Source organism: Fukomys damarensis, unplaced genomic scaffold (assembly GCF_012274545.1).
Source record: "Fukomys damarensis isolate Sample0158 unplaced genomic scaffold, DMR_v1.0_HiC HiC_scaffold_35, whole genome shotgun sequence".
Taxonomy (NCBI): Eukaryota; Metazoa; Chordata; class Mammalia; order Rodentia; family Bathyergidae; genus Fukomys; species Fukomys damarensis.
In genome coordinates this window covers 37,536,798-37,561,682 of record NW_022900947.1, presented here as the reverse complement: position 1 = coordinate 37,561,682, position 24,885 = coordinate 37,536,798, and the positions used below count along the sequence as shown (strand labels likewise).

General features: G+C 37.0%; 1 protein-coding gene across 3 annotated transcripts in view; it reads left to right on the top strand.

Moving 5' to 3' along the window:
- Positions 1-17,764: 17,764 nt before the first annotated feature.
- The window catches only part of Nfxl1 (nuclear transcription factor, X-box binding like 1), a 49,687-nt gene continuing 42,566 nt past the window's right edge, over positions 17,765-24,885 (top strand). For 2 of the 3 annotated variants that reach the window (XM_010640198.2, XM_033758890.1), the window contains exons 1-4: positions 17,876-17,948; positions 18,274-18,459; positions 19,260-19,430; positions 23,548-23,657. In XM_010640198.2, the coding sequence (XP_010638500.1) occupies positions 18,276-18,459; positions 19,260-19,430; positions 23,548-23,657 (465 nt within the window). In that variant the 5' untranslated portion in view covers positions 17,876-17,948; positions 18,274-18,275. Of the gene's footprint in view, positions 17,949-18,273; positions 18,460-19,259; positions 19,431-23,547; positions 23,658-24,885 lie in introns of all 3 variants that reach the window. The other variant, XM_010640199.2, reaches the window with a different exon arrangement.

Below are 24,885 nucleotides of genomic sequence, written 5' to 3'. Positions count from 1 at the left end.
GGGCCATTCTCCAAAATAGACTAAGGTTCTGAGTTTGATCCCTGGTGCCAAAAAACAAACAAAAAAATGAGGAAAACAGAGTGAGCTCAAACAAACAACCTGATGCTGAAACTCAAACTTCTAGAAAAAGAAAAGCTCATACAAAGCTCATACGAGAAATTGCAAGAAATTATAAAGATCAGAGTGGAAATCAATGCAATGGAGACTAAGACAATGATACAAAAAAAAATCAATGAAGCCAAAAGTTGGTTCTTTGAAACAATAAACAAAATTGACAAACCTTTAACTAGCCTTATCAAAAACAGGAAAGAAAATACCCAAATTCATGCAATTAGAAATGAAAAGGGTGAAATTACAATGGACCCTGAAGAAATTCAGAGGTTCATCTATCCCTATTTTGAGAACCAATACACCAATAAGATGGAAAACACAGAAGAAATCCACAGATTCCTAATACATATGAATTACCTAAGTTTAGCAAAGAAGACATAAAAATTCTAAACAACCCAATATCAATCAACAAAATTGAAAATGTAGTTAAAAACTTACCATCGAAGAAAAGCCTGGGCCCTGATGGCTTCACTGCTGAATTCTATAAGACATTTAGAGGTGAGCTGTTGCCACTACTCTTTAAATTATTCAACAAAATTGAAAGAGAAGGAACAGTCCCAAATTCATTCCTGAAGCAAGCATCACCTTGATCCTCAAAGCAGAGAAAGATCCAACTGAAAAACAGAGCTATAGGCCAATCTCACTAATGAACATAGATTCAAAAGTCCTTAATAAGACATGGGCAAATAGAATGCAGAAGATCATCAGGAAGATTATACACCTTGACCAAATGGGGTTCATCCCAGGGATGCAGGGTTGGTTCAACATACACAAATCAATAAATATAAAGCATTAAATTAATAGAGCCAAGGACAAAAACCATATGATCATCTCAACAGATACAGAAAAAGCATTTAAGAAAATCTAACACACATTCATAATTAAAAAACCCACATAAAATGGAATAGACAGTCTCTATCTCAACCTGATAAAAGCCATCTATGAAAAACAACAGCCAATATCATATTAAGTGGTCAAAAACTGAATTCTTTCACAGTAAAATCAGGAACAAGACAAGGACGTCCACTATTACCACTCCCGTTCAATATACTTTTGGAAATATTGGCCACAGTGAAAGGAATAAAAGGAATAAAGATAGGAAACAAAGAAGTGAGTTTGTCATTATTTGCAGATGACATGACACTCTATGTGGAAGACTCCAAGACCCCATCAAAAGTCTTGTACAGTTAATATCCCAATTTAGTAAAGGAGCTGGATTAAAGGTCAACACACAAAAATCAACAGCTTTCTTTTACACAAACAACAGTCTAACTGAAAATGGAACTGGAGAAACAACTCCCTTCACAATAGCATTAAAAAAAAGAGAAATATCTAGGAATCAACTTAACAAAAGAAATCAAAGACCTCTACTCTGAAAACTATAGCTGTCTACAAAAAGAGATCTAAAAGGATGTCAGAAAATGGAAAGATATCCTTTCCTCATGGGTAGGAAGAACCAATGCAGTGAAAATATATACTTCCAAAACTGCTATATAGATTCAATACAACCTCCATTGAAATCCCAACAGCATACTTCACAGACATTGAAAAAACAATCCAAAAATTCATTTGGAATCAAAAGAGACCTAGAGTAGCAAAAGCAATTCTAGGCAACCAAGACAAAGTAAGGGGTATCACCATCTCCAACCTGAAACTATACTACAAATCTACTGTAATAAAAACAGCATGGTACTGGCAAAGAAACAGACCTGAGGATCAGAGGAACAGATTAGAAGATATACAACTTCAGACACACACAGTCATCTCATTTTCAACAAAGGAACCAAACACCCTCACTGGAGGAAAGGATAGCCTCTTTAATAAATGGTGCTAGAAAAATTAGGTTTTAACTTGTCAAATATTAAAATTAGACCTATATCTCTCACCATGCAGTAAACTAAAATCAAAATGGATTAAAGATCTAAATATTAAAACAGAAACACTAAACCAGCTAGAAGAGAGGTTAGGTAAAACTCTTGGAAGATATTGGCATGGGAAAAGATTTCATGAAGAAAACCACCATTATACATGAACTAGCATAAGGAATAAACAAGTGGGATGTCTTATTAAAAAGTTTCTGCACAGCAAGAGAAAACACCAGCAGTGTGAAGAAACAACCCACAATGTAGGAATAAAAATTGTACCAGCTGTTCCTCAGACAAAGATCTACTCTCTAGAATATATAAAGAGCTTAAAAAAAAATCAGACCTCCCAAATTTAAAGACCCAATCCAAAAATGGGCATCTGAACTGTACAGAAATTTCTCAGACAAAGTAGTAGGAATAGCAAATAAACATATGAAAAAGTGTGCAATATTACTGGTCATTTGAGAGATGCAAATGAAAACAATGCTGAGATTCCACCTCAGCCCAGAAAGAATGGCTGCTATCATGAAATCAACCAAAACAAATGCGGATAGGGTTGTGGGGAAAAAGGTATCCTGTCCACTGTTGGTGGGAGAGTAGACTGGTGCATTAGTATATATCAGTAGACTGGAAATCAGTATGGAAATACTTAGAAGAACTAGAATTAGAGGTCCCATTTGACCCAGCTATTCCCCTGCTGGGTATCTTCCCAAAAGAATTAAAAGAATCATACCACAGTGATATATATGCACCCATGTTTATAGTGGCACAGTTTGTAATAGCTAAAACTTGGAAACATCCCAGTTGCCCATCAATTGGAGACTGAATAAAAAATACATGACTTTACAAAAAAATAAAATAGAGTACTACTTAGCCATGAGAAGAGAAATATAATGAGAAATTAGAGACATTTATAGCTAATGGATGCACACTGAGGCTATACTCTTAAGTGAAATAAATAGGACACATGTGTAAATACTGAGTAGTTTTTCTGCTGTGAGAAACTGAAAATGTAAGTAAGGATCAAAACGTATAATGGATAACGTGAAATAGGAAGAAAAGGTGTAAAGGGGAAGGGGATTGGAGGGGCAGGAGAAAGGAAAGAAGGGAGTGGAATTAATATGAGAAAAGGAAAAAAATGGAAACAAAGTCTTTGTAAATAGAGAGGGATGGAGGAGTAGAAGGGAGGGCAGGGGAATGGGGAAAAAATAAGAACCAAGATATATTGCATAAAGGTACAAATTCCTAATGATGAATGTCATCATGTTGTATACCCAAAACGTACAAATAAAAGTAATTGTTTTTTTAAAAAAAAACCAAGAGAATATTTATCCTTAAAACATGCAGTGCACTAAGGAACATTGTTTTCTTTATTCTATTTTAGGTCTTTTTTTTAAAAAGTGCTCACTTCAAACCACTCAATTGATTTTATCATTAGCTAATGGAGCGAGCACTCCTGGCTATCACACACAGACACACAAACACACACACACACAACTGCACACACTTTTTCACAGAATGGGATGTAGAATTGCCTAGAAGAGAGAAGAATTGTTGGATTCCTAGGCATCTTCTAGGCAGGTGATGATGGCTATGGTGTAAAGGGAAAGGATTGGAAATACACAGTTGTAAAAATTCTGAAAGTCTGGCCACAAAACATCTCCTTCTCACTTCTGTCACTAGAAGTGAAACATGATTTATTCAGAGTGGTGGCCTGTTATCCCCTGAGCCCATAACCTACTAATGATATCCTACTCCTAGCTCATTCTATTTTTTTTAAGGGGATGTCTGAATGTCAAACTTCCTTGTAGGGGTTTCTCTTCTAGCTTTTTAAAGATTTTCTTTCGGTATATTCAGAGACATGCTGAATACTTTTATTAGATCAGATGAATGGAAAGAATGTTTTATAAAGCACACTGAGTTAACTTTGAACAAAGATTTATCAGATTTCTATTTTCTCTTCCAAAGGAGAATATGAAGGGTCCTAGGGCTAGAGCATTATTGCTGTTTGAGCACCATCAGTCCATTATAGGAACTATCATTCATATCTTCCTAATCTCTTTGAAAACTCTGGAAAAGTAGACAAACTAATCCAGTAACAAGCCTGGATAGAACCTTCAGAGGCCCGGTTTATTACTATTGAGCTCATCTGAGTAGTAGCAGACAAGATGATATCTAACTAGTTTCAAAGGCCTTAAGAAATTAAAAATTTATCACTTCTGGCTTGCTAACAAAAACAGCCATCTATTCTCTGACAACCATCTCAGTTCCTTTGGAATGACTTTCCTTTTCTTTCAATGGAATTTAATTAAAATGCTACATAATAAAACTTGTTGAATAGTAAACATCAATTTTCTTTTGGCCTCAAAACTATATTATTTGAGTATTATATTAGTTCAGCATCAGGTTCAGCTGCAAATGCGATGTGACAAAGGCTCAGCAAAATTTAGGAACTGTAGTTTAATTATGCTATTATTTCTTGTGTTAAAGTTCAGATGTAGGCAGATAAGAATTGCCAAGATTTTTCATCAATGGAATCCTCAGGATACAAGTTCCTTCTATCTAGTAACTTCAGCATATGTGACCTCTACTGCTAAGATCATTTCACAGTCCAAGAGACTAATTCAGCTCCTGCCATCCTTTCACATTTTAGGCCTTAGGTAAAAGGATGCAGGAAGAAGTTCATTCTGTCTACTTCTCAGGACAGCTTCCAGAAGTCATAAAACCTATTTTTATTTATATCTAATGAACAAAACTTAGTTGTGCGGCTATACTTAGAGGCAAGAGAGTCTGGCTCAATATAGTTTTTATTGTAGGAAATACATACATACATACATACATATATATGTAGTCTCCAGGGAGATTACTACTAAAGGAAGAATTTACCTCTGGACTACAAAGAGGAAAAATTGTGTTGTTTCCTTGAGTATTTTGTAGCGATACCCTAAATGTATAGCAGATTCGCAAAGGAAATGGCCAATTAGGACACTGGAAATACTGAACCCCAGATATGGAGTTCTAGTCTTCAAGAGTCTCATGCCTCAAACATGACCTTGAGAATACAGCTGTTATGGCTTGTGTCTAGTTATCCCCCCAAAGCCTCATGCAGTAATGGGGGAGCTTTTTAGAGGTGGCTGGATCTAGGGTGTGTGGTGCTGGGATCAGGAATGTGTGATTACTAAAGCAGTCCACCTATCGGTTTGGCATAGTTCTGGCTAGGATTAAGGGTGTGAGTGCTATACTTGCCCTTTCGCAGGTAGCCTGCATACAATATAAGGGACAGAAAGAGAGCTTATGTGCTGTCACCTGCCTGCCTGTGGACTATTTCTCCTCTGTGATGCCCCTCTGGTATAGCTACCCTGCCATGCAAGGTGACTATGGACTGAAACCTCTACAAACTGTGAGCCTAATAAATCTTTTCTCATTTAACTTTGGATGTCAGGCATTTTGTCTTAGTAATGAGAAAAGTAAGTCAAGAGCCAGTAAAACTGAAGGAACCATATGGATTGTTTAGTTTTCTACACTCTGATGTCAATAGCCAGAGAGAGCCCTTGAGTGCTGTACATTAGATGTTTGGGACCTATAGGGAGGACTGCATGAGATCCTATGGACTTTCTACAGGAACATCAAGGATGGTGACACGTCTGACAAGTGTCTGAAATGTTCATTACAATGGATAAATACTACCAGTTCCTACCTAAGATTTACAGTTTCCAGTAGTGCGCAACCTCCTAGAAATGCTTTTGACTCAAGAACTTTGCTCTTTCAGTCATTTCTGTTCCACCCCTATCTGTATCATTTTTCTTTCTTTTTTTTTCTCATTGAGTTTATTGGTACATTTTAGGTATACAGCATAGTTACATTCATCATTGGGATCTTGTACCTTTACATGACAGGTCTTGGTTCTCATTTTTTCCCCAATCCCCTGCATATCAGTTTTCTTTCTCTGTAAGGTAGTCCTGACTAATGGCTCAAATACTAAAGAAACACTGACACTTGACTCCATTCCCACTTCCAGCCAACACTTATTTCTCTGCTCTCCTTTACTGTTGAGAATAGTAGGATTTTCCTTTGTAGATTGCTCTCTGATTGTTCTTTGAATCTGACACATTAAGTTTTGTTATTATCACTCCACTGCAAGTCCTTGTCAAGGTTATTGGTGACGTCTACAGTAGCTAATTTGGTGGTCAGTTCTCAATCCCAGACTTACTAGACCTCTTGGTAGCATTCAGTAGAAATGATCACTTCCTTTTTGTTGAACCATTTCTTCATTTGGCTTGCAGAACGCATGTCTTTCAGTCATTTTTCTAACTGAAATTCCATCTGCCTTGGCTGCTCGTCCTCATCAGGCCTTTAAAAGTCAAAGCATTCCGTGGCTCCTAGCCTCTTACCCAGTTTGTAATTCCACTCTTGCTCCTGTTCTTCCAATAGTCCATTTCCGTGGAGCAGCCTCTGTGAACATTTAAAAACAAACTCAAGCTGGGTGTGATGGCACATGCATGTATTCCCAAAACTGTGGGAAGTTGAAGCAGGAGGATTACAGGTTTGAGTCTAGCCAGAGAAATTTAATGACTTAGCAAGACCCTGTCTCAAAATAAAACATAAAAAGGACGTACATCAGTGCAAGGGCTTTGGGTTTGATCCCCAGTATTGTAAATCAACCAGTCAAAAATTAAGAGCATGTTTTCCTTGCCTCAGCTTGTTAAAAATTATTCTCCTGCTGTGGTAACCCCACTCATTCTTCTCAATTATACTAACCTCCTCGTTGTTCTTCAATACACCAGTGTGTTTCATTTTCTGGGTCCTTGCAGTTTTCATATCCTCTTCCTGGGACATTCTACACCCAGGACCCAATGGCTAATGTCTTTGCATTCAGATCTCTGCTCCAGTGTCACTCTCTTACAGTGCTATCCCTAATGGACCTCAATTCAAACTTTGTTGCTTTATCTCCCTGCGCAGATTGCTACTTCATATTTTAAAATGTTATCTGTCTTCTCCACTAACACGTTAAGTTCCACAAGAATGGGCACTTTATTTTACTTATTCCATTATTTCTAGTACCTGCGTCATACCTGGAACATAAGAGGGTCTCAAAAAATGTTTGTCAACTGAACTAATAAATCAGTATACTTCTCAACAAGCCCTGTGAAAATAAAATTCAGAGTTCCAATTAAGTTGGATCAAAGATAATGCCTACTGAAATAGAATTATCAGCAGAGCCATATTTGTAAACTAGAATGATATCTACTGCAGTTTTAATTCCAGGTGGCCATTCTATTGCTGCACCTTTTACCTCAAATCATCTTATCATTTCTACATTTGTTTACCTGAAATTCTTTGTTAAAATGTTACTTCCCTTCTCTTGAACCTCACAGTGACTACTTACTGTCAGCCTCTTACATAAACATTAAGACCAAACTTACAACTTCTCTTTTCGTGGTCTTTTCTAACCCTATTTAAAATGTTGGCTAGAAGAATAAACAGGTTTTTCTCCATTCTAGTCCAGTGTGCCATGCTTATTTTCACTTCTAGTACTTGACTCATGCTGTCCTTACTGCTGTCTGCCTCCTTCCATTCCATTCCAAACTTACTGTTCCTTTAATAATTTCCCCAGTTTTCAACATTTTCATTACTCTGGCACTGTACTTGCATGAATCCTTCCCATCTCAAAGCAGTATGAATGTTCAATGCTTGATATACTAATTAGCTGCTAGACTCAATTATTTATTCATGGATGGATTATATCACTGAATATTTGAAAAAATGCATTAAACATGATGAATGCTTGTTTTTTCTCTTATGAAGATTTTTCTAGAAAATTATTTTCAATTTTTTCATGAAATTAATATATTATATAATACATTTTAACCATTCAATTATGACTATTACTCAATACAGTAAAACAGGATTAGTCCCCTAAAGTCATATGTACTTTTTTAGCTTGCCTGGGAAAATCTACCTGATTACTTAATGTCTCTAACTCATCTGTGAAAAAATAGCTTTAATTTTTGTCTTTGTTGGTAAATTTGTGCTTCATGTTTTATTCTTTATAACTTTTCCCATTTGTTCCCCTATGTTTTGCTTGGGTCTTATCAGTATTTCAAGCTGATGTAACAACAATATAACATATCCGTATTTCCAATTGATATAACGTGCTATGTTGGGATCTTTCATGTTCTCCAAAAGCTCATTTTGTTGAATTCTTGGTCCTAAGCTAATGGTAAAATTGGGAGATAGAGGAACCTTTAGGAGGTGGAGCCTGGTTGGAGGAAGTCACTGGGAACACGCCCTCGGAGATTCTCTTAAAACCCCTGCCCCTTCCTCTAGCTTTCTCTCTCTTCTTCCTGGCAACATGTGGTGAGCAGCTTTCCTCTGACATTCATTTCTACCATGCTTTGCTTCTTCACCACAGGTCCAGAAATAATGGAGCCAATTGAATAGGCTACTGAAACCTCTGAAACTGAGTCTAGATAAATCTTTGCTTCTTCTTCTCTCTGAGGTATTTTGTTATAGTGACAGAAAACTGTTAAATACAGCATGTATACAGTTTGTTTCAGTCTAGGTCCCGTTAGGACTAGAAAGCGTATGCTGAGTGGTCTGATATGGAGAATTACTACATTCTGATAAAAGCATGGAGTTGGGAAGTTAGTGGTGCACCCCTATAATCCTGGCATCTTGAAAATGGAGCCAAGAGGATCAAAAATTAAAGCCCAGCTCCGGTAACTTAGCACCTATCAAAACTGTCTCAAAATATTAAGCGCAGAGGCCCTGGGTTCAATCCTTAGTGCAAAAGAGAGAAGGGGGTGGGTGGGGAATAGAGCTGTGGGTGTAACTCATTGTTAGAGTGCATGCCACACTGGCTATCAGAGAAGCTTTCTAGACAAAGGGAGGAAAGATTTACTTTGGCTCCCAGTTTCAGAGGTTTTAATACACTGCTCACTTGGCTGTGTTATTTTTGGGCCTCTGCTGAAGCCAGAGCTGGTCTGAAAGCCTTGGGCTAGCAGGAGGTAACCCTTTGGACCATGGCCATCAAATTAAAGGTCAAGGTGACCAGTGGGACAGGTATGGAGAGTAAGGACTGGGGCACAGGTGTTCCAGGGTCTGCAGTAGAAGTGGCAGTTGCAGGGGTAGAGAGAGTCAGTGTCAAAGTGAGTAGTGGCTGATGGCTCTACCTGAGCAGGAGCCTTGGTCAGTCTGCTGAGAAGGCTGTGTGGCAAAGTTATTATCAGGCCAGGCCAGACCAAGGTCACAAGATTGATTTGTACTACAGCTGGAAATATCAGAAGCGCACTTCTTTCTGCAGTGTCTGCCTGACATCTTCTATTGAGAAAACTTAACGCTATACTTTCTGTGGCAATGTTGAAGGAGTTCTGACCACAAAATATATATGGAAGTGTGAACTGGAGCGGAGAGGCAGTAAATGGATAACTGGAATAGTTTACCTGAATATAGATGTACCCATGAGGATATGTGTGTCTGAGGGAGTTGTGTGTGGGTGTTCTAGCAAGAGCAATCCTTATCCAGACAATACATCAGTGATGGACAAATAAATACAACGAAACCACATTTTGAATAGCTGGATACTCAGATGGCCTGCTTTTATTCTTTACCTATTTTAGAATTTTAAAAAAGGGTAAAATGTACATACAGTGAATTGCACAAATCATAAATACACAGTTTAATGTGTTTTTACATCTTGTAGACACCAGTGAAACGACTACTCAGATCAGAATAGAATATATCCACTAGTCAGGGGGATCCCTAGTCTCTCTTCATAGTTAAGGTCCTCCCACCTCTACCAGAGGTAAGCAGTAACCTGGCTTCTAGCACTTGTTCGGGAATGTCATAAAGATAGGATCACAAGTACTGTGTTGTCTTTTTTTGTTTAACATAGTACTTTGAGATTCACCCATCTTGCTACGCAGATCAGGTATTTAAAACAAATAGTATTCTATTATATGAATAGATTAAAGTTTGCTTTTCTATTCTCCTGTAGATGATATTAGAATTTTGCTACGTATCTTCCAAAAGTTCATGAGTTGGAAACTTAAAATCCCCAAATTTAACATATTGATGGTATTTGAAGGTAGGCTTTAGTTAGTATAGTTAGATGGGGTCAAAAGGACGGGGTCCTCATGATGGGATTAATGGCTTTATAAGAAGAGACTTTAGCTTGTGTACTTTCACACTAGCCTTGTGAGGTCACATGACATGGCATCATGTAGCAGGGAAGCCCTTGCCAAATGCCAGCACCTTGATATTGAACTTCTTAGGTTCCAAACTATAAAAAATAAATCACTATTCTTTTTTAAATATATTTTATTGGTAAATTTTAGGTATACAATACAGTTACATTCATCACTGGGATTTCGTACCTTTACATGATGTATCTTGATTCTCATTTTTGCCCATTCTCTTAGCCTCCCCTCACTACCTCCACCCTTCCCTATTTACAAAGACTTCGTTTCCATTTTTTCCCTTTCTCTTAATTTTTCTTTTTCCTTCTTACCTTTTCCCTACCGCTTCCTCTTCCCCTGCACCTTTAGACCCTTTCTTCCTATTTCACACTATCAATTATACATTTTGATCCTTATTTACACTTTGTTTATCATACCAGAGAAACTCTACGGTACTTGCATATGTGTGTCCTATTAATTTCACTTGAGAATATGTCCTCAATGTGCATCCACTTAGCTATAAATGTCTCTAGTTTCTCATTCTTTATGGCTGAGTAGTACTTCATTTCATAAAAAACCCCCCACAGACCCCAGCTGATGGGCAATTGGGTTGTTACCAAGCTTTATTTATTATAAACTGTGCTGCTATAAACATGGGTGAGCATATATCACTGTGGTGTGATTCACTTAATTCTTTTGGTAAGATACCAAGCAGGGGAATATCTGGGTTAAATGGGACTTCTAATCCTAGTTGTTTGAGGTATCTCCATATTGTTTTCCACAGTGGTTGCACCAGTCTGCACTCACACCAACAATGAAAAGGGATTCCTTTCTACTCACACCCCTGCCAGTATTTGTTATTGGTTGATTTCTTGATAGCAGCCATTCTTTCTGGGTGAGGTGAAATCTCAGTGTTGTTTTCATCTGCATCTCTCAAATGACCAGTGATGTTGATCATTTTCAAGTTTCAAGTTGGGGATTATGATATTCCCTGTCATGTCTCTGTTGCCTAGAATGGCTTTTGCTATTTTGGGTCTCTTCTGGTTCCAAATGGATTTTTGGAAGGTTTTCTCTAGTTCAGTGAAATATATTCTTGGGATTTCAATCAGGATTGCAAGGAATCTGTATAGCAGTTTTGGAAGTATGGCCATTTTCACTATATTGATTCTTCCTAGCCAGAAACAAAGGATGTCTTTCCATTTTCTTATATACTCATAGATCTTTTTTCAGAGTGCTGTAGTTTTCAGTGCAGAGGTCTTTTGCTTCCTTTGTTAGATTGATTCCTAGATATTTCATTTTTTGGATGTTATTGTGAAAGGAATTGTTTCCCTAATTTCTATCAGTGAGTAGTTATTTTTATACAAGAAGGCTATTGATTTTTGAGTGTTGACGTATCCAGCTACTCTACTGAATCTGTCAGTTAAGTCTAGAAGTCTTTTGGAGGAGTTTTTTGGGTCTTCTATGTAGGGTATCATATCATCAACAAATAATGATAGTTTAACTTTTTCCTTCCCTATCTTTATTGTTTTATTTTTTCTCTTGTCTAACTGCTGTGGTTAATGTTTGCAGAACTATACTGAACAGTAGTGGACAGTGGATATCCTTGTTTGTTCCTGATTTTAGGATGAAGGTTTTCAGTCTTTGACCATTTAGTATGATGTTGGCTATTAGTTTTCCATAGATAGCCTTTATTACGTAGAGATAAAGACCATCTATTCCAATTTTTGGAGTTTTTTTTTTATCATGAATGAGTGTTGAATTTTGTCAAATACTTTTTCTGCATCTATTGAGATGATCATATGGTTTTTGTCTTTGTCTCTGTTAATATATTATGTTACATCTATTGATTTATGTATGTTGAACCATCCTTGAATCCCTTACATCTGACTTGGTCAGGGTGTATGATCTTCTTGATGACCCTTTCTATTCTTTTTGGCAGTATTTTATTGAGGATTTTTACATTTATGTTCATTAGGGAGATTGGCTGTAGTTCTCTCTTTTGGTTGGGTCTTTCCCTGGTTTGGGAATCAAAGTAACACTTGCTTCCAGGAATGAATTTGGAAGTATTGCTTCCCTTTCAATTTCACTGAAAAGTTTAAAGAGTAGTGGCAGTAGTTCTTCTTTAAATGTCATGTAAAATTTAGCAGTGAAGCCATCAGGACCTGGGCTTTTCTTTGTTGGTGAATTTTAATTACATTTTCAATTTCACTGATTGCAATTGGGTGTTTAAAATATTTCTATCTTCTTCGTTCAACTTTGGTAATTTGTAGTATCTAGAAATCTGTCCATTTCTTCTGTTTTCCATTTTATGAGAGTACAAGTTCTCAAAGTAGGTATTGATGATCCTCTGGATTTCTGCTGGATCTGTTGTGACTTCACCTTTTTCATTTCTAATTGCATGGATGTGAGCCTTTTCTTTCCTTTTTTCTGATAAGGTTGGCTAAGGGTTTATCAATTTTATTTATTTTTTTGAAGAACCAACTCTATTATTCGTTGATTTTTTTGTATTGTTCTCTTAGTCTCCATTGCATTGATTTCTGCTCTGATCTTTATAATTTTCTCTTTTGTATGAACTTTAGGTTTGTCTTGCTCTTATTTTTCTAAAGCTTAAGGTTCAGCATTACATTGTTAATTTTGCTCGCTCTATTTTCCTACTGTGGGCATTTACTGCTATATATTTCCCTTGTAGAACTGCTTTCATTGTGTCCCACAGATTTCCTGTATGTTGTATTGGCATTCTCATTTATTTGTAAAAACTGTCTAATTTCTTCTTTAATTTCCTCTATGACCCATTGGTTGTTCAAGAGAGTGTTATTCAATTTCCATATGTTTGTGAAGTTCTTGCAGTTTCTTTTGCTATTGATCTCCAGTTTAATTGCACTATGGTCTGATAATATACATGAGATAACTTCAATTCCTTTGCATTTACTTAAACATGTTCTATGAGCTAGTATATGGTCTATTTTGGAGAATGACCCATGTGCAGCCAAGAAAGAATGTATATTCTGATTTTCTGGGTTGGAACACTATGTAAATGTTTGTTAAGTCCATTTGTTCAAAAGTTTGGTTTAGTTCTAGTATTTTGCTGTTGATTTTTTGTCTAGAAGACTTTTCTATTCATGACAGTGGGATATTTAAGTCCCCACCTACAATTGTATTAGTGCTTATTTGGTTTTTCATGTCCCTTAATATTTATTTTGTATAGTTAGGGGCATTAGTATTCAGTGCATATATATTTATGATTGTCATCTCTTCCTCTTGGATTGTTCCCTTTACAAGGATGTAGTGACCTTCTTTGTCTCTCTTAATCAGTTTTTGTTTGAAGTTTACTTTGTCTGAAAATAAGATAGGTACCCCTGCTTTTTCTGGGTTCCTGTTGCATGGAGAACTGTTTTCCATCCTTTTACTTTCAGTCTATGAGTTTCTTTTTGAACTAGGTGAGTGTCTTGTATACAGCATATTTTGCTTCTTAATCCATTCTGCCAGCCTATTTCTTCTAACTGGTGAATTGAGGCCATTAACATTAATGGTTATAACTGATATATACTGGCTTATCATCATCATTTTATTTTCCTGTTGTTGGCTCTTTTTAATTTTTTTCTCCTTCTTCAATTTCTTGCCTTGCCTGCTGGATTTGTTCTGTTGGGCCTCATTGAGTTGTGATCTTCATTGTCTTTTTCTAGAATATTATTTAGAATTGTTTGTAGTTCTGGTTTGGTATTCATGAAGTTTCTCAGGTGTTCTCTGTCATGGAAGTATCTTATTTCCCCCATCAATTTTGAAAGATAGTTTTTTAGGATACGTCAGACTAGGATGGAGGTTGTTTTCTTTTAGGGTCTGGCATACCTTACTCTAGGCTCTCCTTGACTTGAATGTTTGGGTTGAAAAGTCTGCTGCTATTCTAATGGGTTCTCCTTTGCATGCTATTTGTTTCTTTTCTCTAACTGCTTGTGGTATTTTCTTTTTCTGTTGGGGTACTGGGATCTTAATAATTATATGTGTAAGTGTAAAATTTTTTTTTAATCATGGCTAGTTGGAGTCCTATATGCCTCACTTATCTGTATGTCAAATTGCTCTGTTTGGGAAGTTTTCTGTCATTAATTCTGTGAAAAAATTTTTTTTAAAATGTCATTTGTGCTTTCTCCTGCTTTTTCATGGACTCATTTCAGTCTTATATTGTTCTTCTTTGTATCATCCAGGAGTTGTTGGACTAATTTCTCATGTTCCTTACTATTTTTAAGAGATCCTTCCTTTCATGGTCACTGAGAACCATCCTGTCTTCTATACCTGATATCCTGTCTTGAGATTGGCTCAGTCTGTTATGTATACTTTCAGTAGCGTTTTGAATCTCCTGGATATCTATTTGAACCTGTTTCATGCATTCCATTTCATTACTATGTTGGGCATTCATGGTTTCCATTTCTTTCCTATGTTGGGCATTCATGGCTTCTATCATGGTCCTGAGCTCATGTATTTTTTTTTTAATCTGTTTCTGTTCTAGAGTCTCTAATCATGTCATTCACTCTGCTCACCATCTCTGTAGTTATCTGGAAAATTATATCTATTTTGAATTTTTTCTAGAGACTCATTCATGTGTTTTGTTACTTCATCTGCTATTTGTTCAGGGTGTCCAAGCGGTTGATCATCAAATTTTTCCACCTCCTGTCCCTAGAATTTGCCTTTGGTTAGCCTGTGTTTGTGCTTGTGCCTTGGTTGAATGTCTTCTCATTTCTATTTTTGTTGTTGGTATGGTCCTTGGTTTGATACCTGGGCTATTATTTTGATCTTCCTGTTATAGCTTGTCTTTTGTCTATAGAGTCTCTAGTGACTCTGAGGCAATCTCTTTTTTTATTATACCAGGAAGGACAACTGATTATATCAATCACAACATCTTCAGCTCAAGTGATAACATCAGCAACACAAAAACATCAAGCACAGTTTAGAAAAATCACAGTTTTTAGTAGTTATTAATCTGTCACCTTTAACAGTGTGAATTAAATAAAAATTGGGGCTGGAGCTCAGTACAATGGGCTTTATAACCCCCTGTGCCTCTGTGGTGTGACTCCAGCCACCAGCACAGCCAGGAGGCAAGAGGTGCACTTGGGGGAGGGTGTTGGGCTGCGGCTCAGTCTGCTGCCAAGGTCTGGGGAGCTGGGCAGAGGCTGCAGTCTAGCTCCATGTAGTTCTGCCTCTTGCCCGGCTGCTGCTGAGGTGGGAGGGGGGGACTCTAAATTACTATTCTTGAAAATTGCTCATCATTTATGACTACCCAGAAAATTCAAGACTTGAATACAATTTCAGGTATTATAGCAGCAGCAAACAGACTAGGACATCGTTTTTAGGTTTTTGCTGTTTTGAACAGATCTGCTCTGAGAATGAGATTTTGTGCAGCACTTTCTTTGGATACTTATATCTAGAAGTGGAATTTCTTAAATATAGTGCTTTAGTAGTAGGTAATGTCTAACTTAGGTAGATATTACCAAATATTTTTGAAAGTGCTCCCCACTCCCACTAAACATTATAAGGGTTCCAGTTGCTCCACATTATTGCCCACCCTTGGTATTGTCACTCTTTGTCTTTAGCTATTCTTGTGGATACAGTTTAAAAATTAAAATTAATTATAACTGGGTAGTTGTATTTCTCAAACTTTAACCCAGTGTGAACAAAGAACATGTTTCCCATTACCTGAAATTTCAAAGTTAAAAAATCTAGCAATAGAAAAATTTGAAAAAGTTTTCTCAGCTTACATATACTTCCGTGTAATGTACACACTAATTCTGCTCTGAAAAAATTTATAGTCACAGTATGAACGTCTGCTAGCTTAGCTGATACAAGTCTTTTTGATTCCAAAGTGAAAGGCAAGGAGATGTAAAAAGAATTAAGATGTGTTATGTACATGTACCAACTCCCCATGATGAAAAATCATTATGTCCTGCAACAAATTAACAAAAATAAAAATTTTAAAAATTCATTATATAATATGGTAAGGAAAATTCTGATTTTATGAGCGTTTTCTCGTTTAGATGGTCTAAAATAATAGCTGAAATCTCCAGGTAAATGTTAAATACAGCTATACCATCACAATGTAGCACGGTAGTAAGAGTACATGCTAGGAGTCACACTACCAGTTTGCAAACTTGGCTTTGCTAGGCTGCTGGATAAGACAATTTTCTGTCCCTTTATTTCCTAATTTTTCAATATAGTTTGAATAACAACAGCTACACCATGGATTGTTGTTGATATTAGAATGTAAAAGCAAAAAGGATTTAGAAGAATGCAGGCATACAGAAAGTACTATTAAATATTTGGGAAAATGGAAGAATTTTGTTTTCATGAAGGTTTAGCATAGAGATTTGGACCATATATTCATCCACATCTTTGGCATACACTGTTATAAGAAGAATTTCTCTTGTTAGTAGCCACTCAATATTTTTCGGACATTACTCAGTGACAATCGCTGTAGTCTCTTTCAGACTGTTAACTCCTTCCCTGTATCTGAAAACTCCACTCTTGAAAAGTATAACTTTAGACTTTCTAAACTATTAATGCTAAATGCAGCTTTAAACTAAAAGTCTTTCTTTATACATGTACAGCCTTAAGAGAGTTCCTGCACCTCAGAAGAGCAACTGTCATTTTTTGGAGTAGGGAAACTTTCCTTCCCTCTATACCTTTTGGTTTCTAGCCAATGAAGTTATAGTCTTAGGGACATGTTCAAGTTTGGATAACGTACAGGCAACTCTGCAGTATTTATGTGTAAGAGGTTAACACATGGTTTCTAGTAAATCAAGACTATCTACGTTTCAAGCTTGGTTTCAATTTTTCCTAGCTGAATGTCTAAAGGTGTTATTTAACCTCTTTGTGCCTCTGGTTTTAGGGGTAAAATTGGGATATTAAAAGGGTTATTACGTACTAAATTAGCATATATATTCCACATAAATATCACACCTATATATATCACACCGACACTTAATGCTATATACAAATGTTATTTATGATTGGGGGATTATTCCAACCAATACATCAATCCTAGCCAGAGCCCCCAAATATATTTTTGGAATCTCTGTATTTTATTGGAAAATTTTAGCAGTCAAAAGATTTAGGTCCTTATTCTCAACTATTTTCCTACATAAAATCTAACCCAGGACACTGTTTTGAAGGTAAAAATGGACGGTTCAAGGAAAAGCTCACTGTAAACTATGAAAGACTACGGTAAAGATAGGCGTTAGGTTTTCTGCATCGCTCTAGCAATTCAGAAGGGCGCTTTCTCAACTTGATCTATGTCCTGCAACTTTCCTCCATCAACCTTCCTTCTTCACAGCACCCTACTCCGAAATATTTTCGTTTTTCGTGCTCTTCTAGCCAGTGAGAATCTTCCCGTTCTCTGCAAACCTCAAGCAAGGCTAAAGACAGCGGAAAGCCAGCTGGGGTCACCGCGCGAAATCCTGACACACAGATGAGTTTGTAGTACAGCTGAGATCTAGTACGCGGAATGCTCAGGAGCTCCGCCCCAGGGAGCGTCCTGTTTTGGACAAACCGTTTCCCGAGTCGCAGAGCATGCCGGAAATTGTAGTTCTCCAAAGGACCTAAGAGGCCAGTCTGCGCACGCGCATTAAACGCCCTCTGCCCCGCCCTGGGCTTCTCCGGATAAGGAATGTGCTCTTGCTGCCACGGTTTCTGCCTGCTACAGGCCGGGGCTTCTGGGACTTGTAGTCGCTGCGGACAGGCGCCGTCGGTAAGGAGACGTAGCTTTCGGTGGGGTCCGCTACTGCAGAAGATTCACGACTGGGGCCTCTGGGTCAGCGTGCGGCTTTTCCTCCACCGTCCTTTCCCTAGGCTGAGGGGTCGCTTCCTATCTCACGACTCTCTCTCCGGCCCTACGTGCTCTCTGTCCCGTGATCCATTTCTCTACCTAGTCCTCTCCCTCTTAGGTCCCTCTCCAGAGCCCGGGCTTCGCGGAGACTCGCCCTGTGGGAGACACTGGGCCGCGACTTCTCACCCCCACCCCGTCCCTTGCGGGGAGCCCTGTGCTCAGCCGGTCGCACACCGTTTCCCCACTGTGCCAGTCCTCCTCCAAACCTCCACGTTCACACTCCTTCCACTCCTTTATTTTTCCTCTGCAGGGATGGAAGCTTCCTGGCGCCAGGTGGCCGGTGGCCGAGGCCGTGCCCGAGGACGGGCCAGTGCAGCCCCCTCCCCGGGGAATGGAGTCCCTCTGCACGGCGCGGGAGGAGGGCGAGAGAAGAGGTCGGGGGGCTCCGTCCTTTCTGGCCCCAGCCCCGGAGGAACCGAGACCCCCGCGGCTGCAGGTAGTAGGCACCGCCCCGGCCCGCGGTGGCCGGAGCGCCTCAGACTTCCGTGGTCAGTTGCGTTAGTGGTTCTTGTCCTCGGTCTCACCTGGATGCTTCCTAAGCACGCTCACAGTTAGGGCTGCCTCTGCCCGCGCCCTCCTTCCTTCACTTCTCTCTCCAGGGCAGTTTGTTTTTGAGCCCATTTGTCAGACCTTTCGGGCAGATTTCTGGCACACTGGTCTGATTTTAGTCGGTCTTTCTTTCACTTCTCTGGCCCAGTGCTCTTCCCATCTCTCTTTTTTCGTCTGCAAGAATCCCTACCCTGAAAGTTGTAAATTATTTCCCAGTGGTCTGGTTCCAATCCATACTGTTTGGTCAGTAGAGTGTTTTACATCTGAATTGATTGCCAGCGTTTGTTTTTAAGAATCTCATAAAAATCTGTTACTGCTGTTTGTAAGAAACATAGAAGCCGGGCGTGGTGGCACAGACCTGTAATCCCAGCGCTCTGGAGGCTGAGGCAGGAGGATCGCTGTGAGTTCAAGACTAGCTGTGGGCTACATAGTGGGTTCCAGGTCAGTCTCAACTACATAGTGAGACCCTGTTCCAAAAAAGAAAAAAAAAAAAAAGAAACATAGAAAAGTGAAAATTTTTTTGTGACTCTTTAGTTGTGGGTCAAGAAATTTGGAAAAAAACATTTTCTCTCAAGATAGACTGCTCCAAAGGTGATTTTTCAAATGCATGTTTAAAAATAATATATTAGTTTGGCCTCCCTTGCTTTTAGATTGTTTTGCATAAATTAAAACATTTTTTTAAAACAGAGCTAATGTCCCAGAGGAAATTTGAGGAAATCAAGAAGGCTAATCAAGCTGCAGCCAGAAAACTTGTTGAAGAACATTTTAGTTCATCTGAAGAGGAAGGAGATGAAGAATTTGAAGGGAAACAGGGAAAAATAATTGCTAATACATTTACAACATACGCTACTCAGACAGGTAAGCAAATGGAATGGTGATGGCTCTTTCCCTGCCTTCTGCTATAACTTGAATTAGCATTTCAGTAGAATGCTGGGAGGGGCTATCAAAGCTCCCTGAGAAAGTGCCTGGCAGATTATCTGTGGTTGTGACTTGACTGGATTAGAGGATTTTGGATCCTTCTTTCAGTCTATTCTTCATTTTTTCTCTTTCATTGTGTTAAAAATCTTGACTTCGTCATTTCTGAACTGTATTACTCGACTTTATATTTTATATCTTAATCACATTTGATCTTCACACTTTGTTTTTTAAGTAAATCTCTTCAGGTCTGTCTGACATGTATATTCATTTTATCGCCTGGGTGTATCTGAGTTGCTCTTTTTTTTTTATTGTTACATTTTAGGTATACAATACAGTTATGTTCATCATTGGTTGCCCTTAAAGCCACATTTGTTTATGTGAGACAGGGCCAAAGTGATGCTGCTGTGTATGACTTAGTATTAAGTTGTAAAAAGTAGATTCTTTTAAAGGTAAATACAGGTACTCTGAAACTTTCTGTACTTGAATTTTATTAGAAATATTCTTGAATATACTACCAACATTTATCACTTTATTTGTAGATATATTTGGTATTGTTTATATATCCTTTTTTAGTATATGTGCTGCCAAAGTGAGCACTATATATCCTTATCCTAGTAATATGTTCTTAGTTATTTTACTCACTGTAGGATCTTGTCAGAACTAGAAGAACCTGGATATTTTTAGGAAACAACTACATAGACTTCACTCTTAGAGTTACTCAGTTAGTAAATGGCAGAACTGGGTTTAAACCTAGTTTACTTAGCTTTTAAACCAAAATTATGCTTATTGTTTTTCCTAGGTAAAAGCAGAAAAATCCTGAGGTAGATTTGACTATTGCTTTTGTACTTATTTATGGCAGAAAAATCAGCATTGTAGAGTGGTTAAGAACATTTGTCTCTCAAACCAACCTGCCATGTTTGAATCTTGTCTGCTGTTTGGCTATATGATGTTTGATATATATTACTAAGTCTTTTGTAAAGTGGACGTACTGATGGTAAATACCCTAGAGTGGTAGGGATAAAATAAATCAGTAATCCTTATCATAGAGTATATGCTATGTATTTGTTTTCTATAATGTTTAATATATTTTGTGAACTTCATTATTAGAAATTTTCTACCACAACGTACTCCCTCATTAACTTTTTGAAAATGTTTATTTTTTATTTTGTCTTCCCTGGGTCATAAGGCCCCAAATTGTATGACTTATCTCATCTCCTTACTGACGTATTTCTTGGTTATTATACTGTTCTTTCTGGAGAGGACTAAGGCTAGTGATATCACAAAATGAGCAGAGCTTGACTCAGGATAAAGGCAATTCAGGAGCATAAGAGTTAGTTAAGTCTAGGGGCAGAATGATTTATTAACTTTGCCCTTTCCTCTCCCACTTCACCCCTACCTTTGGTGATTAGGTAGTGCCACACATACTGATGGGATCATAAAGAAGAGGTACACATGGTGAAGTAGCTTTCCAGGGCATCTGCTGTATCCATTAAAGAATTAAGATTAAGAAGTTTGACTAAGACATCTACCTCAGCCAGGTAGAAGTCGATGAAAAGTAACTAAGGTTAGGGTGTCTTTTTTTTCTTCTGGACAACTTATAGAAAGTAATTTTAAGAAGTTTTGTGCTTTAAGAAGCCCTCAATAAACTAGTCTAGATAGACTATTTGTTATTAAATAGCAAATATGGTAATATAACTCAATAATATCTTTTTAGTGCTTAGAAAATTTCATTTTGTAAGTTTTATACGTTTTTAATAGGGTTTTCATCATAAAATGTTAAGATTATTTTTCATATGCTGTTTGTGTCAAATCCATTAATATTTTAATTCCCCTTCCTTTGTCTTCTGCACTTTGTCCCTTTGGAAGTTGAGGGTAACTCTGAACACTTGGTTTAGGAACAGTAAATGCCAGTGTTGAGATGACTCCTACTTCCAATTAGTGTCGAATGCCAGGACTTTACTAAAGGAGTTCATATTTATTTGAGCACAGCTTGTATACTCTTGTGATTCTTCTCAGAACTTTCAAACTTGCATGGCCAGCTTCTTGATGAGAACTTTATCTTGCTTAGCCATTAGACACATCACATATATATGTATACATGTGTATTTTTATATATAAAGATGACTTATTTTTCTTTGGTTTCTTTACCTCCGATAATAGCACTTCAGTCTTCCAGTCACCAATCCAAGCCAGAAATCTAAAAGCAGGGATGGCACATAGATGACATATGTGTTATTGTTTACTACTACTTCCCCTCTGCCATGCTAGACAGCTGTTCATAGCAGGGCACTTTTTTCTTAGACTTCATCTTTTAAAGTAATGCAATCTAATTGTCACCAGAGTCACCTAAGTTGTATTTCCTAAATTTCATAAATCTATCCTTCCTCTTCTGTATACTATCATTGGGTCTGTACAGCTAGCTATTCAATATGTTGATTTAATCTGCATGTTAATGGTGAAATATTTGTTATTACTGTTCAACAGATGAGAAAACTGAGGCATGTTAGACAACTTGCTCAACATAATTTTTCCCTTTTCCTGGTATAACTTACCTCTGACCGGTTTTTCCTGCTTCTAGTCTGGGCTTCCTCTTTTTTTTTCGCTTGCCAGACTGATTTTTTTAAAATGCATGACTTCAGATGCCACGCAATCCACTGACATGCTGGGCAGTGCACTTTAATATCACAGCCAAACGTCAAAATAAATTTCAAAGAACCTTACATAAATTTTGTAAATATAAAGTCAGATTTTATTTTGGAAAAGCCTATTTTATCTTGTTTTAAGATTCTAAATTTTGCAAATCAGCTGTTAGATGAAATTTAAAATACATATTTGTTAAAGCTATCTGTGTTGAAAAGTAAAATAAGCATACTGAATGTAATTATTCTGCTTTAAGGATATTTTACAACTATGTTTTTAAAAATAAAGCAGTTGTTATTAGTAACTTTATAGTTTTGGGAGTGTTTTTATATGTATTTTTTAATAGCCAAATTACATTTACATTCATATTATGGCAGGGCAAACTTTGTAATTTCTGTTTTTATTTAGATGATTATAGAAAGTGAATAATTATCCATGTATCTTATTTAATTTTTTTTTTTTCTGGCAACTTAGATTTTGTTTTGGACTAGGCTATTGTTATGGTGAGTTCTGTATTTATGGTGGCTTATATTATTAATGGTTTGTATTGGACAGTTTGTATTATACTAATGGCATGGTAGGATTATTTTTCTTACTCTAAAGTGACTCAGATTACTGCCCCTTTGGTGTAATTTTTTATGTTAGCGTACTTTTCCTCTCTCGATTTGCTACCGTTACTTGTGTTTCTGGGACCTTCCTGCCATAACTCCTCACTGCTGCATTACAATAGGGTTTATTGTCTTCTCACATTTCTCATCAGTAACTGAAGACAATAATAGTTCATTTAATAATATGGAAAAAGTACTAATAATGTAGAGCCTTGTGAATAAATTCTTAATAATTGCTTAAAGAAAATATAGTCTAGTAATTCTAAAAAGTTTACTGTTTTCAGCTGAAATAGTGAACATAATTTACTAGAACATAGTTATAGTATGGTAATGACCCAAGCATGTTTTCATTCAAGTTTTTTTATTGAGTATGTTGTGTGCTAAATAAATATCCTTCACACACCCACACACCCATGCTTAAGTTTACACTGAATGGTCTCATTTATAATTTTTTATTTCCTTTCACACATTGTTTTTTTGTGCTTTCCCTTGTTACTTTGCATCTTATTGATTCTTATCTATAGTTCTGCTCCCACTGAACTTGTTAAGGATTTTAACAGCAAGAACAGTAAGTACATGGTGACAGAGAGCTGAGGTACAGTTTTTGAACTAAGTTTATAAGATTTAATTAATAGATTTCATTACTTCTTAACAGCTTATTGGGTTCTTCTTTAAACTTTGTTATTTTTAGCCACATTTTGAGGAATTAATATTGCTTTGACATGTGGTACATAATATGATGTCAGTAGTGAGTTTGTATTATTTTCGGATGTTTCTTAACATGAGATTTAAAATTTTTACATTTCAAGATGGAGATACACGTGAATTAGAGCGAACAAAACAGTACGTAAATGAAGCTTTTCAAGCAGGGGCTATGACATGCTTGATTTGTATTGCTTCAGTGAAGAGAAACCAAGCAGTAAGTTTTTTTCTTATCAGTATAAATGCATCTCCTCAAAGTATTTCATTTTGCATTAATACTTAACCAAATGTTCTTTTGCTTTTATTTACAAAAAAATGCTTCACTAGGATATTTCCTGTATGAATAGAACTTTATTTTATATATCTGAAATTTAAAAAAAAATCTCTAATTGAACTTTCAGTATTTTTTATAGTACCATTAATATCCATTGTCAGTTTTAATGTATATGTGGATTTGATAATGCATTTTTTAGATCTATACTTGAGATTCCCCCTAATCTGAAATGTTAGGCTATACTATATTACCTCCCTTTAAGTGGGTTGGAAAAAAGGAATTAGAACTTGGCAGTGATACTTAGTTAGCTTCTTCTGTGTTGGTGGCATTGTGGGAAGTGATATAGGTCATCAAGTATGGTAAGATTCAGGCATAATTCATTTCATGTTCTTAGAGGCGCTATAGTCTAATGATGAAGTTAACTGTATCGGAATTTTGAAGATCATTAATGAAAGCAATTAAAGAGAAATGATGACTGAATATGATATTCACTTTTTAGACCAGATTAATCCACTGCTATTATAGCTTTGTGGTCTATAGAAAGAAAATCAGGATAGATAAAACAGACTGGTAGTAAAGACAGGATGAAATTTAACCTGTTTAGGTTGGGCAGGATAGTGTAGTAGATGCAGGTGTTGTGCTCAGAGTCACATCTGGTTGGGCTACTTTGATTTCAGGTATAGTGAAAAGTCTCTGCATGTGAATATAGTCTAAACCCTTGCTCTGTGGATGGGTTATGTTTTCCACCCCATCTTAAGGTATTTTCCTTGGGAACCTACTCAACCAACTGTAGGTGTAGTGCAGCACTGAAGAATTAATGTCACTTGGGGCACCATTGGGAATTGGTGGTGGAATGTCCCAGCCTCCTGTTGAGGTGGAACCAGGTAATCTAAAGAATATTTTACATGGCTTTATAGAGAGCCTCTGTAGGATTGAGCAGCTGTGGCCCTCAGTATGAATCAGATCAGTGTATCAGTATAACATTTGTTGGCATTTCTTTTTTTATTTTATGAAAAATAAAGCAAAATTTCATAACCAAATAGTGAAATCATAACAGTAGTTATTACACTGTGTATTGTTTTTTCAAACTAATTACTCACAGTACTTAAACCAACAAGATTCTTACAAGATTTTTTTTGGTTTTTTTTTTTTTTTTTTTTTTTTTTTTTTT